Source organism: Cebus imitator, unplaced genomic scaffold (assembly GCF_001604975.1).
Source record: "Cebus imitator isolate Cc_AM_T3 unplaced genomic scaffold, Cebus_imitator-1.0 Scaffold474, whole genome shotgun sequence".
Lineage (NCBI taxonomy): Eukaryota > Metazoa > Chordata > Mammalia > Primates > Cebidae > Cebus > Cebus imitator.
The window spans coordinates 886,167-905,695 of NW_016107789.1; the positions used below are offsets into that span (position 1 = coordinate 886,167).

Genomic DNA, 19,529 nt, shown 5'->3' on the forward strand with positions numbered 1-19,529 from the left:
CCCCTGCCACATACTAAAATGTGGCAATCATTTTTGACTCTTCTAGGGAAACGAAGCAAAAGAAAACAGAAAAACAGGAGGAAAAGCAAAGTGACTGAGTGTATTTCCTTAAGCCTTTAGTACATGATGGCTATACAAGGGGATGAGAAAAGGGGGTGAGGCGCGTTAGCCTTGAAAGAGAAAACCACAGGGGCTGCTACTTACCTCTGCTGCCAAGTAATGCCCTGTGGCCAGGTGCTTGAAACGGAAAAGGCTGTTCCAATACCCTGCTCCGCCCCGACACGGGTCATGTTGGACCACCTGCAAGAAGAATGAACAGGCGTCAATAAAACGTCAACCTACACTAGGAAGACAGTGAATAGGAGGCATCACACGTCATAGTTCAGGAGTGGTATTTACGAGCTGGAAAAAAAAAATCACCATCATCAACAAACCCATTGCCAGTGTCATATGTAACATCCAAATTCAAAAGTAAACAATGTCTCTCCAAAGAAGGAATTGAGTCTCCTGGTTAACATGCAATGGTTGGGATAAAAACTTCAATGTTTTTCAGGTTATTTGCCTTAGCCATAATGAAGTAGCAGATTCTTAAACTTATCTACAAAAAGCACAGCCAATAAAAGAAAACTTACCTACAAAAAGCACAGCCAAATTCATGGAGAACTGTCAAAGCAACCTATACACATACGCATGTGCTAGAACACACACACACAGGCCTGTGCTCTGAAATGTGAAACTCAGTGCCTGGGCCAATGTTATCAGAAAAATAAATGTCACATCAGCTTCTGGCCAAGATAGAGTTAACTAGCACTGGTAGTTGATGCCATAAAAAATCAGACACTGCAGAGAATAGAAGAAACTGACATAGACAACTAGAAAACTGTATAAAATATCCCGAACAACTGTGTTCACACGTTGGACAGCTGGTAGTACACAATGGTGATCTCTGAGAACCGCGAAATAGACAAGGCCAGCTCAGCTATTGCTCTGATTTTGTTTTTCTATTTTTTTTTTTTTGAGATGGAGTCTCACTCTGTCACCCAGGCTGGAGTGCAGTGGTGTGATCTCAGCTCACTGCAACCTCCACCTTTGGGGTTCAAGCAATTCTCTGCCTCAGCCTCCCAAGCAGCTGGGAGTATAGGCGTGCACCACCACACCTGGCTAATTTTTGTATTTTTAGTAGAGATGGGGTTTCACCATCACGGCCAGGCTGGTCTTGAACTCCTGACCTCGTGATCCACTCACTTTGGTCTCTCAAAGTGCTGGGATTACAGGCATAGCCACCACGCCCAGCCTGCTCTGATTTTCTACCCGGGGAGTTCTCTTTGGATGGCAGCACGGGGAGGAAGAATCCAAGCTGAGGACATTAAGCTCATGGAGTTACGGAGACAGATCAAAGTTTAGGGAGACCGAGGCAGCTAGAATTTGTGAGGATGGACTACTGATGCACACAGAGCTACTCACAGAAAAAGCTCTGGAATTCTGCACAGGAGCCTCCTTTGAGTTTCTGGCTGAACATCAGACTGCACATGTATAAGGCAAGACCCTATGAGGCCAAATGAAGAAAAACAAGGAGTCTGAAAGCTCAACATTCCCAGAGCTCACACAGGGCTGGGAGGAGTCCTGATTCTGAAAAGCGAAAGCAGAGAAACCATGTGGAAGGCCCTGTGCATTAGCAGACACATCAAAGTGGTCCCATCTTGGAAGTAGGGGCTAATCTAGCCCAAAAATTAAGGCTACACAATATCTGACTGAATAAACCTTGAAAATAAGCCTCCAAAGGACCAAAGCGATCCACGAGTCACTTTAGTGTCTAACAAAAGAAAATTCAGTCCTCTTTAAAGGAGCAATAGACTCCAAATACTCAACAAACTTATATTACAATGCTCAGTAAAGAAAGGACTAGACAAAGAATGAGAAAAGTGTGACCCATGAACTCAACATTTGTCAGACAGTATCAAATAATCCAGCATATGTCTATGTGGATTGGTGGGGGCGGGAGAAATATTTCACTCATAAATATAATGATTCAAAGTTTTCCCATTCTGACATATACCCATAGTTTCAAGAAACTCATTGAACTCTAGCAGAGTAAACAGGCAGACACAGACACATACACACACCAAGGCATATCATAATCAGATTAAGGTAAACCAGTAATAAAAATAAAAAGTTTTTACAGCTGCTGAGATCAGGGGAGGCTGCATGGTAGAGACACTATATACAGGGAATACATTTTTTTAACCCATTAAATAATCACAAACAATGCAAGCCAAAAGACAATGGATCCAAATCTTTAAAAAAAAGTAAATTCTACCTAGAATTCTATATTCAACAAAAAATCCTTCAAAATGAAGGCCACATGGAGAAACTGGGACCCTGACACACTGCTGGTAAGAATATAAAATGGTGCAGCCTCTGTGGAAGGCAGTCTGGCAGTTCCTCAAAAGGTCAAAAATACAATTATGACATGACCCACAAGTCTGCTCCCAGGAGACTTGAGAACATACATCCACACAAAAAATGTATATGAATGTTTGTAGCAGCATTATTCAAAGGAATCAAAATGTGAAAACTATCCAAATGCTATTAAATGATAAATGAATAAATATGGCACATCCATACAATGGAATATTATTTGGCAATAAAAATGAAGTACTGATACATGTGGCAATATGAATACACTTTGAACCTGTTATCTGGTCTAAATGTGTACGTCCTCTCATAACTCACAGGTTGAAACCTACCCCCTAAGGTTACAGTATTAGAGACTGCTCACATCATACTTCACCTTTGGGAGGCGATTAGGTCTCAGGCCAAGCCTTTATGGATAAGAACAGTTCCCTTATAAAAGTCACCCCAGAAAGTCCCCTCTTTGTGCCATGTGAGGACACAGCAGATGAACCAGGAAGAGCACCATCACCAGACACTCTGCCAGTGCCTTGATCATAGGTTTCCAGCCTTCAGAACTATAAGAAATATGTATTTCTAATATTTATAAGCCACCCAGTTTATGATATTTTATTATAGCAGCCCAAATTGGACTAAGACGTCATCCTAGGTAAAAGAAGTCAGATATGAAGGACCAAATAAGGTAGGATTCTGTTTATATGAAACACGCAGCACTGGCAAATCTATAGAGATAGGAAGTACATTAGCTACCAAGGGTGGGAGAATGGGTGGATATTGAAGGGGAAATAGGGCGTGACTACTAATGAGCAGAGGATTTATTTGGGGGTGATGAATCAGCTACAGCCATAGAAAGTAACCCTGGCTCATTACTACAAATGTAAAATACATGGTGGTGTCTTCTCTTTTGTATTTTGAGGGGCACTTAACTTGCCAGAATCCATTTCAAAAAATGAGAGAAAGAAATAGTCAATGTCTTCTTAAGAAATGCAGGAAGAAAAACTGGCAAGAAACAACAATCTTTGAGGAATTCTACCTCCTTTAAGTTGCACGCTGATTATATTACTCCCTTCCTCAAACAATTTTCCATATTTCTCCCCTGCCCACAAATTATATCCCAACTCCCTACAGCCTGGATATATGGCCCTTCAGGCTCTGGTCTCCAAAACAGCTTCTGTTTAATTTTCCATGCATATCCCACGCCCTCCACCAAACAATTATTGAGTTTTATCCCATTCTGCCTCATGTTTCCACATCCTGCACCATTCTCTTAGGTGAAGTGACCTACTCCGTTCATCTCTTCCTTCTGAAATATAGATCATCCTGTAGATACCAGATCGGACGCTATCTCCTTCAGGAAGTCTTCCTTAATTCTTCACCCCACCAGACATTCACCCTCTCTCACTGAAATCTCCAGAGCACGTGGAATATGCCACTTATCACCTTCACCATCCCCTGTGTGTTCCAGTTATCTGGGTGCATATCTTCTCATTTCTGCCCCATCACTAATGTGGCGTCACCTATGTATCATGTTGGGTAGACACTGGATTAAATATTGCTGTGACAGAGGGAGAGAAATGAGCAAGGGAAAGAAAACAATTAAAGAGATTAGATGGCTCAGAGAAAGAGATTTCTAATTTCATTTTTGAATTTGCTCCAAAGTACATATTTTCTCCCTCTGCACGAATATCCAGCACCATAATATGTCATGCTGCACTTACTTCATTAAACCATCACAGTCCATTTTTGGAACAGGGTGGGTATAAGTACCTGTTTGTGACTTATACATATACACATATGTATTCTGTGTATGTCCACCTGTGAGAGCGTGTGTGTGTGTGTATTTGTAGAATTTACATAGAGAAAGCCTATACATAGGTTTATACCTTATAAACCCATGAGCCCTTTCTCCACCTCACTCTTACCTCCACCTCCCACAGGGCTTTTGAACTAGTGGCAGATGTGGCTGACTGCCGGCCTGTGGTTCTCAGGAAGACATGCTGCTTCTTCCTGTGTTCGTCACAGGTGAGAAACTTCTCCTGTTCAGCATGGAACAGCCTCACCACATCACCCTGAAAGTCAACACAAGAAAGATTTTTAAGGAAAAAAGAATTTAAAAAGATAATTAGATTGATGCCCCCAAGAAGGGCCAAGTAATGCTCGGCCCATAAAGCAGCTAACTCACCCCCTTTAATATGTCGTCTTTGTTATCACTCCATTTCATGAAAAGGACTATTTTCCAGCTTGTATTGCAGTTGACGGAATTGACCTGAAAAACAGATTAATTTTTTCATGTACCCCTCACAACAGCTATGTCATCCTGCCCCCAAATTTCTCACTTCAGCCTAGGAAGCAAGGTTGTACTTGCTAAAAACTCGGAAGATTGACATTACTAAAATCACAGCACCTGCAAATTCAACTGGCCTGTTGGCAGAGTTTGGCAATAAATGGCTCATTTGCACCCATCACTATGCACACTCCAACCATGACTAATGGAACCAACCCTCCTGCCTTTCTGGAAAGATATTTTCCTTTTCCTCCAAGTCTCTTGTTCTGTAGCCAGAAAGTAAAGGCCTGATGAAAAAAGTACTTATAAAATGGAATGAGCTATAAAAGGAAAAAATGAGTCCAATGTATAGGTTCTAAACTGTTAATGATCGTTGTTAACAACGGAGCCACTGTTTGTGCACTAAATCTATGCCAGGCACTAGGCTTAGGTGCCAACACGCACAATCTCCTTTAATTCTCGGCCACACCCTAAAAAGCAGGTCTGACCACCACCCCCATTTCAGAGATAAGGAAACTGCTATGCAGGGAGACTGGGTAACTAACCTACCGTCACAGAGCTAGGAATGGCAAATGGGATGTGAATCCACATCTGTCCCACTGAAGAGTGTGTCCTTACCCGTCAGACAAAGATTTATGTCACAAGTAAGTAACATCCTTGTATCCTGTAATTGCCAATTTAGAGAATAAGTAGACGTATTGCCAAAAGGAAGCTATCACCCTTGCAGGGCTGCTGCTAATCTGCAGTGTTCCTTTATGAAAAGTTAGAAAGAGGCACCCTCTACAGGTAGACAAATTAGGAAAAGGTGCTCCTATGGCCAGAAAAAAATTAGTAAAAGGGGTCATCTCTGGCTTCACAAATTAAAACACCATCCCTCAGTGATGCTAGGCTTAGCAAACTGAGAACTAGAATGAATGTCAGCCCCCATCCACTGCCCACTGCGCAGAGCTGCACAACCTTACATGGCAGCCTTGACCCTGGGCCTGTTTCCTGCAGAACTGGCACCCTGCCCCAAATCACCACTGAAGTCACTCTCATCATGCACATGCACTGACGTCAGCCAGACCTGCTCCTGCAGGATAACCACGCCCACAGGCATAACTCGATATCCTTACCTCATTGCAGCCTGGGTTATCTACCAGTTGATGGCTGCTAGCATGGAGGGGCTGACCAGCATTGACGGGGTTCAGAACAACCTTGTCGCCTATGACCACCTGGAAAGGAAAGGAGCAACAGACCTTTGCACAAAACTGATAAAGACTGCAGACTGACCAATGGGCAGTTCTAGGAGACATATGAGTTTTTGTTGAAGAAGGCAAGGCCAATCCCCAGCAAGTATAAAGACGCAGCACATACCAGGCATCCTTCAAAATCTGACCCTGTGCAGAGGGGGTCATGTTTATAAGGCTAAGCCTGAATTTTGTTCCCCGAGTGTCACTGATTTTACAGAGATGTGTCAAAGCCAGTCCAGAGTGGGTGAAAAAAAAAAACACACTTATATTTATTACATTCAGTTAAAGGTATCTGTATCATTAAGTTTTAAGTAAATTTAAGAAAAAACAAGAGTCTGAGGTAACTCTTTGTCTTGGACAAAGCCATAATTTTATGTTTTTAAATCAATTACTTTCATACTTTTACTGTCACTCACATTCAGAAATACATTTTCTATGATCAAGTCATATATAGAGCCATATAGACTTATACACATTTGTATATTTATAATATATATAATAATATACTATATATATAACAAAAACAAAAGTTACCCCCCGCAACAATATGTATTACATGTAACACAGTCTGATTTTTCTCTTGTATTCCACTTTCAAAAATGATAGTCACAAGCCACTAAATTGATTTCATGGCCCAGGAATGGGTCTACACCTATTGTTTGTAAAATACTACTTTAAATTCAAGCCCATCTCATCTTCTCAACTAAGTCATGGCCACGCAGATTCATTTAAGGATAGGAGAGCAAAGGGTGTGCTGAAAATGAAATTCAGAACAAGGCACACTTGTTATTGATTTTCATAGAGAAGATCGTTTCCTAAGGTGCAAAACCATCTATTTTCAGCTTATCACATCTGAGGAGCATATACAATTGAATTTTCTCTAACTCCAAATGAATATAAATTCATTCGGTAAATCCAACACTTTTGCTGAAACCTAAGTTTTACTGGGCTTTTCTTCCTGTTCACAGTTAAGGATAAGGTTAAGGCTGGTTGAGCATTTTGAGACTATTTCATGCTGTTTGAGGTAATTTTTCAATAAAGAGCAGCTACTTTAGAATCATAACAAGATCAAAAATATAACCGATAGCATTTAATCACAGTCACTGTTAGGTATGTGCCCACGTAATAGCTGACTAATTCAGTCAACAAATATCAGGACTGCTCGAAGTCTCCCTGAAAAGGCTTCCTGCGGCTTTAGACACTAGAGAACCCTCAGGAGTGGGCCCTGTTCCAGACCCACTGCATTGCTGAGCACGGTGGGGATCCTGCCTGCTTCTCGGCACAGGAACAAATGAGGCTTCTCCCAGAGTCTACTCTCCTTTCCTACTATGGTTATTTCTTTTCCATCCTCCATCTTTACTAACTTTATTTCCAAAATAGAAAAGACATTTCTATTCCAATAATGGATCTGGAATGACAGGGACCCTCTCCAGGACATTAATACGGGATAGCTGTTTTTGTGGTCAAGTTCCTAAGGTAATGGGCTGTTCATACAATGTTTTCAGAAGTCCAGGATGAAAAACACAGTGACTGTATTTAGGTCACACAACTTTCCACAGTTCCCTGTTTCCCAAACACTAGTTTCCATAGCAATTCCCTTCTCTTTATACAGGACAAGCTTCTGGTTCCAACTTTTAACATCTCCTCCTTGACTCTAATATACAGTCACGCTTGAAGGCATGGCATGGAACGCTTTCTAGGCAGAGAATCTGCACTTACGCTGTCTCCAATGGATCGCAGCTTATAGAATGGCTGAATATAAAACCAGGATCCTTCATTTCCAGCCTCATCCAATGTGACTCTCATGGCATTCTTCTCCAGCAGAGCGGGAAGCCTCTTATTCACTGTTAGGTATTTATTACTTTTCAAATGCAGGAGCTAAAAACCCACCAAGAGAATAAAGTGAATGTCAGCAAATCGGAATCTCCTACCACTCCTTCTCTCAATCATATCAACTATATAGCAAACATTCCTCCTACCACTGAGCTGCTGGTAGAGTTAGAGAATCACGAAGCGCCTAAGGCTGCAGATGATTAGAAAAGGAAGAGGAGAAAAGGGAGCAGAATGAGAGGGCCGAGTAGAAGAAAAACTATCATGTTTTATTTTCAACATAGCCTTGGGCAAGATGGATGTTGCTCAGGCCAACTGTGCCATCAGCCCCTGCCATCTGCCAGTGGGATGAGCCTGACCCTGTGTGAACCGGCTAAGGAAGGGCAGCGTAGCATGCCCTGATGCACAGGTGGAGCTGAGGAAGGCCACTCTGAGCACAGGCAACAGTTTAAAAAGCAAAGCAGGGCCAAGTGAAGTGGCACACATCTATAAGCCTAGCACTTTGGGAAGTGGAGGTGGAGGCAGAAGGGTTTGCTTGAGCCCAGGAGTTCAAGACAAGCCTGGGGAACACATGGAGACCTCGTCTCTACAAAACATTTAAAATTAACAAAGTGGAGGGGTGCACACCTGGAGTCTCTGCTACTCAGGATGCTGAGGTGGAAGGATCACCTCAGCCCAGGAGCTACAGGCTATAGCAGGCTGAAATCGCACGACTGTACTCCAGTTTGGGTGACAGGGCAAGACCCTGTCTCTAAAAAAAATTAAATAAAGGCCGGGCGCGGTGGCTCACGCCTGTAATCCCAGCACTTTGGGAGGCCGAGGTGGGTGGATCACGAGGTCAAGAGATCGAGACCATCCTGATCAAACATGGTGAAACCCCGTCTCTACTAAAAACACAAAAAATTAGCTGGGCGTGGTGGCGCGTGCCTGTAATCCCAGCGACTCAGGAGGCTGGGGCAGGAGAATTGCCTGAACCCAGGAGGTGGAGGTTGCGGTGAACCGAGATCGCGCCATTGCACTCCAGCCTGAGTAACAAGGGCGAAACTCCGTCTCCAAAAAAAAAAAAAAAATTAAATAAAATAAAATGTAATCCCTTTAGGGGGTTGTCAATTCGTTTGGAAGAACATGGCTTGAATTTCCAAGTACGTTATTCCTGATTTTGGGGTAATAATTACATGAGGAACATAGAAAGACTGAAGACTTAGATGGGATACAATGTGTCTGATAGTCAGTCTAGACCAGAAAGAGTTGGCTAAGGCGTCCCTATTCAACAGGCTATAAGAGAACGTGGATGGGAATACAAAAGAATGCCCAATCCCTTGAGAAACCGTAAGACCAGCATGAGCCTCCACTGTTAATTGCTAACATCCCCCTTTTCAAATGTTAACAGATACAGCTGCTAGAAGAAGTGTTAGGACCCCTCCAAATCTCCAAATAGTGCTGCTGGGGGTGGAAGAATACCCTGTCTGATCCATAAGCCCTGATGAGCCCTAGCTAAAATAAACAAGGAGAAGGCAACGTCTTCCCAACCCCTTAATTGTTCCCCTGGTGAGTGGTCCCTGATCCTGCACGCATCTGTCCAGGTGCCAGACTCAGTTGGTTTATAAACCAAAGTTACCTACAGGTAGGCCCAAGATCCAGGCTTGGGGAAATTAATAATAACTAAGATTAATTACTGTGTATCCACAGCTTACTGTGGGACAGGCACCTCTCAACCATCATAGAGAGCAGATGCCATTACCATTTCCATTTTACTGGTGAGCAAAGTGATACAGGGCAAGACTGCTTGCCCAAAATCTCACAATGAGTTACAAAACCTGAATTGGAATGCATTTAAAAGTTAACGTCCTTAGCCTCTGCACGTTTCATTATCATGTCAAGCCATATTCTCCAAACTAACCAAATCAGGAAGTCTTGTACTCTGAATTTCAGGGCACTGGCCTGGCCTAGTAATAAAGCTGCCATTGAACTTGGGGTACACCTGGACACACCTGGACACTTGTGTCCATTCTCAAGTGGATGGAACTTAAGGAGCAGGAAGTGGGTAAGTGGAACTGGCAGGATTTACTCTTCAAGCAGATTTTGGAAGCTACTTTCACTATTTCAAAAGGCCTAATGTAAACAACCCATTTAACACCAAAAGGTTGCTTTGCCAATCTTTTACTAGTGTTCCCATCTTCCTGATTAGCCCTGCTCTATGCCTCATAGCAAGAGAAAGGGTAAGGGCTCCTTTGTAATTAGTAACGTTTACACAGTAGGCAAAATCTTTCAAAAAGAAAAATATTGAAGGAAGAACACCAAATGAGTCTAGGTGCTCAACAGTTAGTTACCACTAAGCTTTGTGCCTGGGCAAATCAAGAAAGCCAGAGGTGGCTCCGGGCTTCCGCAGTTTTCTGTAAGACTGGCATGGACCCACGGGAATTTTCTGAGCGAAACCTGTACTAGCTGTTTCGTGGATTGTGTTTTATCTCCATGCCAAATTTAAAGGTACAAAAGATAAGCAACCCGTGAGACCAGACATGAAAACAATCAAATATTCTTGATAAGTATAAAATGTATCAAAATGATACATATTTCTGATTTAAAAAGTCCCAAGATACAGAATTGCTCTTATTACCTCTGGGGAACAGCTCCTGGCCAGCAGATAAAAGTTATAGGGAAGCTAATTTTCACCAAATAGGAAGAATTTTCAAGCATTACAAGTTAAACAGAACTGCAAGAGCCGGGTTGTGTTTTACGTAGGAAGCTTCCCATTTGAAGTGTTTGGAGTGAAATGATCAGCCACAGAGAGAAGTCAATGCTTACACTGAGAGATGACCAACAAAATAGCCCAAGAGTCCGTCACATCTAACAAGAAACACCAGACGTTTTGCAATAAACTGGCTGTCTCCACGGATCTTACTGTAAAGGTGTCCAAACCCTGTCTTGTGTGTGTCTTTTCCCAGCTGCGTTCTTTGCAACGCTTCAGCTGCAAAAGGGAAGAGCCGCCTTGACCTACCTGGATCACATTGCCATACTGGATTACAGTCCCCAGCAATTTCCTGTTTTCCGTCTCATTTTGCTTCTTTTCCAAGTCTGCAGCGTGCTGTGCATTGAGAATAAAGATTGGTCACAAAGAGGCAACAATAGGTTCTATCCCTCTCCAGTTACGCAAAACAATTGTCGCCAGTTAATACAAGAACCAGAGAAAAACGCAAACCACAGAAATAAGCCAACCACTGAGTACACACCCTGAGGCTTCCTGACGTGAGCCAAGGGTACAAACAGTCCATCACTCTGCCTTTGCTTTGCTGGCCTTTTTGGCTTCTTTAAAATGTTTTTGTTGTTGTTGTTTGTTTTCTTTAAGGAATTATGGTTATTTACTTAGGGGGAGAATAAGTCAAAAGCTGAAATACCTTCAAAGAAAATAGGGTCAGGGAGGGAGGGAATTTGCAAAGCCCCCCTATGATGTGTGAAAGTTCTCTTAAGGCTTCGGAGTAAAAAGACTGAACTTAAATGCTGGATTTAAGTGGTATGTGGTTTTCTGAACTTGAACATGTCCTTTAATATCAGCGAGTCTCAGTCTCTTCCTTTGTAAAACAAGGATAAAATGGTACCTGCACCTCACAGGAACTCCACTGCATAGTACCTGATACACTGTAGCATACATGGAGTATTAGCTATTCTTGTTAGATACGATTTATAATGTAACCAATTTTTATAATCATTCCCTGAAGAGAACATTATTACCCCCACTTTTAAAGAAGAAGTTGACTCAAAGTGATTGAGAAATTTGGTCACCCTGGCATAGCTAGTTGGATGATGGGTAGGAAAGGGATTTGTTATACCATTTATCTACTTCTGAGTACATTTAAAACTTTGCTTAATAATGTTGTTTAAATCACGCAATTATTAAGTGGCAGAGATAGTGTTCATATCCACATTTGGATTAACTCCAAATCTGTAGAGCTACAAATTAGGCCGGGAGATGTTACTATTCCAAATGTGACATGCTAGCAGGGGGAACACGATACAGCTGAAGAGAAGGTTTTAGAATAGTCTGGCAGGGCTATCTTCCTGAATAGTCATTTTTCATTCATTCACCTGTGCCACTCTGAAAGCACTGTTACTACATTGCAATAATGGTGAAGGGCAATGGCTTCATGCTAGGCAGTCAGCAAACTGTTACCCCAACCCATCTCCCAGACACAGGCTGGCGGAAAGGAAGTAAAATAACTGAGAAGAAATTCAGCATTGGATCTGATGGACAGTAAAACCCTGATGATAAGAGTGTACTTCAGAAGGGTTTCGAAGGCTGTCTTCCTGAAGTGTCTCCTTTCCTTGGAGCAAGATGCTACCAGGTGCAGTGGGTCCTCTTTCACAGATATTGTGTCTTCATTTTCACAGAACCTTCTGGATGTGGTCATGGGTCCCCTACCTTCTAGCTTCAACATCTTGTCCTCATTACTGAATCTCACCAAGCCTCACTCAGTATTCTCATCACAAAATGGAAACAATGCAAACCTTTTAAGGCATTGTAGAGATTCGAGAAAATGTATGCCAGGACATAATTGCCATTGGATCATAAATTTTAACCATTATTATTATACGCTAGTTTCTAAAACTAAGAAATGTTCTGATGATTAACTTTGTAAAAGGTGACCTGAGTTGGCTGGGTCAAGAATCTTTCTGTTTCCTTCAAATTCAGCATCTGTTCCACTTCTACCTGGGACATAGGTATTTTTAAGAAAGCACATCTTTGGAGAAAAATGAACTGCAGCAAGCAATCTTAAGCCAAAATGAAACCATTTTACAGGAGGGGAATGATCCGCATATGTTAGCATGGATCACTCCAAGTTGACCACATCTTCTTTACAACAATGGTCCATTCAAAACTTCACTCTCTTTTGGAATTAGTTACCAGTCTGCTATTATCAGAGTTACAAACATAAAATCCACTGGGTACAAGAAACATTCAGAAATAATACCAGTGCTTGCAACGTGGCAACCTTTGGCATGCAAGCTGTCCTCAGCATAGTTCTCCTGAACCTTTTCTCTCCTCTGCATAAATACTCTCCCTTAGCAGCCTCCCACCTCTTGTTCTCTCTAATTTCAAGCCTGAGCTTACAACCACTTCAGAGATCCTACAGTACCTACAGGTTCTGCAGGTAGTTTTCCAAACAAAACACTGGACTGTATCCATTTGGAATGAAGGTTTATTCTTTGTGGAGAGCCGTTTGTTCTTTCTGCTTAAGAGTTCTCAGCTAACACTGACTACACACTCAAGAGGGGGAAAATACCAAAGGGAAAAAACCCAAAGGATTCTGTAAAATAAAATATAACATTTCCCAACATCCATATATGGTTTTTCTTTGTTCAAAGCCCACACTGAAAATATTCAACTTTAGAGAGTTCTTAAGTAGCATTTCTTGGACTCAAATGATCGAAAAGCTCATCTTCAAGAGCAAAAATGCTCATCAACATTCCCCTTACTCTCAAGAATGTCCAATGGCTTCAGTTTAAGAAATACTAATATTATGCTCCTACCTACACTTACAGTAAGTACAGTATAAAAACAGCAACCCAGTGGTCACTGGTTTGTCTAGAAAGAAATGTCAAATTCACCATCAAGAAGGCATATATTCCACATTAACAACTAATTAAACACCAGCAGATCTAAAGAGCATGGGCATTTGTCAAAAGACATAAAAAAGGTAAGAGAAGAGCAGAAAATTAAAACAAGATTGGAGAATAAATATCTAACGGCTTCTCTTAAAATGAAGATATTCTTGGCCAGGCACGGTGACTCATGCATGTAATCCCAGCACTTTGGGAGGCAGAGGCAGGAGGAACATCTGAGGTCAGGAGTTCGACACCAGTCTGGCAAACATGGTGAAACTCTGTCTCTACTAAAAATACAAAAATTAGCTGGGCATGGTGGCGCATGCTTGTAGTCCCAGTTACTTGGGAGGCAGAGACAGGAGAACTGCTAGAACCTGGGCGGTGGAGGTTGCAGTGAGCCTAGATTGCGCCACTGCACTCCAGCCTAGGGGACAGAGAGAGACTCCATCTCAAAAGTAGACAAAAAATAAAATAAGACATTCTCAAATATCACATCTAAAACTTTGTCAAAACTCTGTTAAACTAAGAGTTAATACTACTTTAATTCTGGGTTTAATGATGACTGAGCCTTCACATCACCAATGAATAAGCACTGAATGTATTAAGCTTACGGACCATTTTAAGAATTGACTTTTCTTATAAGTTCTTTTTGTTTAAGGAGAAAACTCTCCATTTCATTTTTTACTAAATGTAGAAATATCAAATTTCATTAGTTTCAGTTCACATGTCAGTCGTTACATAAACCCCTCACAAAACCAAGTCTGGTATTTAGACACAACCATCCATGATTCTTTTTAGGTTCAACAGGCAAGGCAATAAGGAAGGTGAAAAGGTAACGAGGTACAAGCACTGCAGGCCACTGATCACGGCTGTTTCTGCCCTCAAAGAAAAACGAGATCTGGTTGGTTCAATCCCTCAAGGACATTCCAAGAATGGGTCCTCACTGTAAGATATTAAGTCAGCACCTTTCTAAAGGACACTCAGGCAATATCTACTAAAAAACTCTTCACTCAACATAACACTGACTTAACAATTTCACTTCTAGGAGTTTCTCATAAGCAGAAAACCTGGCACGTGCACAAGGCCATACAACTTTTTTTCAAAATGGCAAAAGTTGTCAGGATGCTGAATATCACTCTCTACCTAACCTCTGCTCACAGAGACTGCTTATTTAAAATTACAGTACTGCCATACAAGGGAGTAACCATGTAGCCATTAAAAATGAGGACAGAGGCCAGGTACAGTGGCTCACGCCTGTAATCCTAGCACTTTGGGAGGTTCAGGTGGGCAGATCACCTGAGGTCGGGGTTCGAGACCAGCCTGGCCAACATGGTGAAACCCCCATCTCTACTAAAAATACCAAAAAAAATTAGCTGGGCATGGTGTTGCATGCCCGTAATCCTAGCTACTCAGGTGGCTGAGGCAGGAGAATCACTTGAACCCAGGAGGCAGAGGTTGCAATGAGCCAAGATCACACCACTGCACTCCAGCCTGGGCAACAAAATGAGACTTCATCTCAAAAAAAAAAAAAAAATGAGGATAGAGATTCCAATTTATTCACAACATATTAACTGAAAAACAGAGCAAGTTAAAGAAAGGGAAGTAGAATAGCATACTCCCCTTGATAGTTTAAAATGTGGAGACATAGGAACAGAACAGGGGGTAGGAGAGCAGGGCAAACATCAAAATAAAAACCAAGGTTATCTTTGAGGAATACAATTTAGGGTCACATGAATTAAATTTTTTTTCCTTTTCCTATGCCTATATTCTAAAATTCATATCCTAAGTACATGTGTGTAATTTCTTCAAAAACATCTTCATCATGTCTCTGTGTCAAGTAGCATGAATTTTTAAAAGTGTTCTAAGTCAGGCACAGTGGCTCAGTCTATAATCCTGGCACTTTGGGAGGCTGAGACAGGTGGATCACTTGAGCCCAGGAGTTCAAGACCAGCCTGGGCAATGTGGGAAAACCCCAACTCTTCAAAAAATACAAAAATTAGCTAGGCATGGTAGCATGTGCCTGTAGTCCCAGTTACTAGGGAGGCCGAGGTGGGAGGATCACTTAAGCCCAGGAGGTTGAGGCTGCAGTAAACCATGAACATGTCACTGTACTCCGGCCTGGACGATAGAGTGAGAACATGTTTAAAAAAAAAAAAAAAAAGCCATCTTAAATATGCTACCTTTTCATTATTTAAATATCTGTTACTCTTTTCCCTTGAATAATGGGTTGCAGACTGTTTTTAATTTCCAAGGGGGAAAAAACACTCTATGATATGGTTTCTACCACTATTATTCACCAGGCTCCCTAAGCAACATCAAGGCTACCCCATCATAGCCACCTGTTATTTTATTTCAGAGACAGAGAAACTATTATCAAATTACAATAAAAAGGTTACTGAAACCGTAAGGAAAGCTTATTTTGTTAAAGTCAATGAGCTCTGAATCATGTAATGTGATATTGAAGCCAAGCTTCCAAAAGCAAGCAATGCAACACCCAGACAATAAGGACCTGTCACTCTTCTGGCTCTTCCTAGCTCATCAAAGCCGTGACTTAAGTGATCATTTCTCAGAACAAAACAACGTAGTTGCTTGTTTCAAGGTAACAGCTACAATGCTGTCAGAAAACAGTAGTAATGGCTTTTAAAACAAATTATGTGATTTGCAGATGGAAAGAAGCTCATTTTGTCAAGAGACCTTTAGTAAATCATGACCAAGAGAGTCAAAATCCAGTTATTCCTGCAGAAGGAAAGGGCATAGACAGTAACCAGCCACTAGATGTCACTCTTTTTCAAAGTGCTGTTTATGTTGCTTATCCGAATCAAAAGGAAGTCAAGTGGTCTAGACAACTAATTCCTTAAATGGCATTAATTTAAAGTAATCTGACCTCTGATTGGGGTGCTGCACAGTAGTTGACAAAAATAAAAATGAAAACCCACTGGAGACTAGCCATCAGTCCCAAAGGCAAAGAGGCTGTCCAAAATAAAACAACTTATTGGCTGGTGGGAATGCAAATTGAATGAAACATGTGGATGACTTTAAGACACTAGGGGAAATGGTTCCAACTAAGCAGGAAAGTAAGAACTGCAAAAAGTGAAGCACAAAGGCAACATTCAAGACCTGAAAGTCACATCAGTAATCTTAACCCAGGGAAAAGAAGCGGTTTCCTTTCTTATTTTTTAAAAGCATAAACAGCATGAAAGAGAGATCACTGTTTTTCTCTTTTTCCTTTTTAATAAGGAGTTGACCGTGTCTGATCACCTTAGGACTGGACTTTTTTCAACCACACTGTTTTCATCACAGTTCATTCATAGGAAGGAGTGTCAAAAGGAGTTGCTGATAAAACATAAAACCTAGAGCACAGGTTACAAATGGGACTGAAGAACCACATCCAGCCTGAGCCATTTATTTTGGTGTTGAGTGTATATTTCAAGCCTTAATTGAATTCGCTCCCAACATCTTTTTAAAACTGAGATATTACGTGTAAAAGCATGGATTTTTATCTTCTCTTAAAAAGCAGAAGACACAGCAGCAGCTCTCAACCCGCGTTCCCAAGCAGTGGCAGTAAGGAAGCAGAGCTGCCCCCTGCAGTCCCACCCATGGGACCCACCACTTGGCAGCATTACCCAGCAAGCCCACTTTATTCCTGTTGGCTTCCTGCAGGGCCAAGAGGAATCTGAATTTACAACCCTGTGGCAAAAAACGTGGGAGAGGAAAAAGTTGGAGATGTATTAATAAGATCTCAATGAACAGTATGATCCTTATACCAGAAAAGCAAAGTCAGGACAATTTGACTTTAAAGACACACAGACTTTCCACAAAGATAGCCCCCTACAGGCACATGCACTAAATATAGTTACGTCCAAGACTGATCAACCTTCCCCACCTATTCAACTGCATTCCATGTTCCCAGCACAGACTTTGGAGAGATTGTGGATTGGCGCAATGACTGGAAGAAGGTGCTACTGATGTTCAGTGGACAGGGGCTAGGGATGCTGGGTACACTCAATGCATGTTACAGTCCTATGCAAGGATGAACCATCATTTATCCCATACAATTCTGTCTAGCTGGATATTCACATAGGTTAAAAAGCTATCTGTAGGCTGGGCAAAGTGGTCCACGCCTATAATCCTAGCACTTTGGGAGGCTGAGGCAGGAGGACCACTTGAGCTCAGGAGGTCAAGGGTGCAGTGAGCTGTAATGGTATCACTGCACTCCAGCCTGGGAGTATCTGTAATTACCTGAACACAGCATCCCACTCCATTTTACGTATCAACAGAAATCACAGCTCTTCATTATTTCATTAATACTATTAATGAATTTTCCCAAAGTACAAGTACTACTTAATGAAGAAAAGAGCATACTTTGCATTCTTCACAACATGATCATGTTGTGAAACCCTGTCTCTACTAAAAATACAAAAAAAATTAGCTGGGAGTGATGGCGCATGCCTGTAATGCCAGCTACTCAGGAGGCTGAGGCAGGAGAATCGCCTGAGCCCGAGAGGTGGAGGTTGCAGTGTGCCGAGATGGCGTCACTACACTCAAGCCTAGGCAACAGAGTGAGACTCTACCTTAAAAACTAATAATAATAACGCTGACAATTTAAAATAGTGAAAAAAAAACTAAAAATCTGACGTAAGAAAAAGTGTAATGCGGAGGTAGATTATGGCATTTGCACAGAGATAGTCTGTAAGAGCTGGTCTAACATGCAACTATCTGTGATTCTGATTTTAAGGATTTCGACTTTTGGAACTGAATCTTCAGGGATTTAAACATTTGAGACTATGGCACTTGAGAGTATGTCTTTTGTGATTAGGACTGAAACCCTTCTGGAAAACCACATCACAGATAACATGCTTTCCGAATTGCCAATACCCTCCAACCAGCACCAGTCACAGTCTACAGCTGCCTCACTCGCGGGGTTTATGCACATAGGTACAAGCACTTACTTCCTTGTGTCTTCTAAAGTAGTCATCCCTGGGCATTGACTTAAGAAGAGTATTCAATTTATTATATAATTTATTACTTACCTTTTCATTTCTCCATTGTAATTTGGTATCTATTATTTATGAATTTTATTCCATGTTCATAAAGCTATATAATATTTGCTCTAAAGAAGGTACGATGGTTTTGTTGGGATTGAGGATGTCTGAGATAATCATCATTATTAAAATAGTGATGCAATTCCAAAAGTCTTCAAAGCGATCTCTAGCCTCCAAGTCTTGGAGTCCATTGTTTCTTCCTCTTCTACCCTTTAAATCCCACAGGTGCCTCTGACTGAAGCTGACTTGGCATTTCCTTCTTCCTCCACGAAGCCCTCCTTGACCTCTGTATCACACCCTCTTATTCAGCAGAGAGAGATGTGGCACCCTTCCTATGTGCTCCCACAGCCTTGGTTTGTCCTGTAATACACTGCTTATCATTATTTCTTTGTTCTTGGACATTCAGCTCCCATAGGGTTAAGACTATCATAGTTCTATCTCTAGTGCCTAGTGCACTGCTCATTCATTATTCACTAAATATTTTTGAGCACCTACTATGTTCTGGATACTATTACAGAAGCTGGGATACAACAGGGAGCAAGAGAGATGATGCCACAACCTTGTAGAGCTGTCATTCTAATAAGCAACAGGTGATAATTAAGGAAGCTACTAAATATAATTGCAGACCCTGATCAGTGCTGAGAAAGATATAAACAGGGTGCTACAATGGAGAAAAACAAACAAGACATCTCTTAGATAAGGTGGGAGGGGAAGACCTTGCTGAGATGACACTTCAGCGGAGACACAAAGGCTCAAAGGTACTAGCTCAGGAAGAGCCAGGAAAAGAATATTCTTAACAGGACAAACTGAGGGTGCAAAGGTCATGAGACTATTGAGAGTCCGAGGTGCTCAAAAAACAAAAGAAAATGAACTAAAGCTCATATGGCCGGAATGTAGTCAAGAAGCCTCCTTGGCGACATCAGGGTCCAGGCATGTGCCATCTTGTAGATGACGACAGAAAGTCCGGATTTCACTTTAGGTGCAGTGGCACTGACGGCTTACGTGTCCTTATGCTGGACTGTAAGCTCCCTGAGGTGAGGAGCCTGGGCTTTTCATCACATCCTGTCTGAAACACCATATACTGAATGTAAGAATCCCTTCACATGACCCTCACCTTACCAAATGCAG

The 19,529-nt window shown here is 41.7% G+C and overlaps 1 protein-coding gene across 13 annotated transcripts in view; it reads right to left on the reverse strand.

The window, feature by feature from the left end:
- ITPR1 (inositol 1,4,5-trisphosphate receptor type 1) overlaps positions 1-19,529 on the reverse strand; it is a 354,903-nt gene that overhangs the window by 198,946 nt on the left and 136,428 nt on the right. For all 13 annotated transcript variants that reach the window (XM_017512642.2, XM_037732852.1, XM_017512640.2 and 10 more), the window contains exons 6-11: positions 10,757-10,843; positions 7,648-7,806; positions 5,812-5,910; positions 4,595-4,678; positions 4,335-4,481; positions 205-300 (exon numbers count right to left, since the gene is read on the reverse strand). In XM_017512642.2, the coding sequence (XP_017368131.1) occupies positions 205-300; positions 4,335-4,481; positions 4,595-4,678; positions 5,812-5,910; positions 7,648-7,806; positions 10,757-10,843 (672 nt within the window). The remainder of the gene's footprint in view (positions 1-204; positions 301-4,334; positions 4,482-4,594; positions 4,679-5,811; positions 5,911-7,647; positions 7,807-10,756; positions 10,844-19,529) is intronic.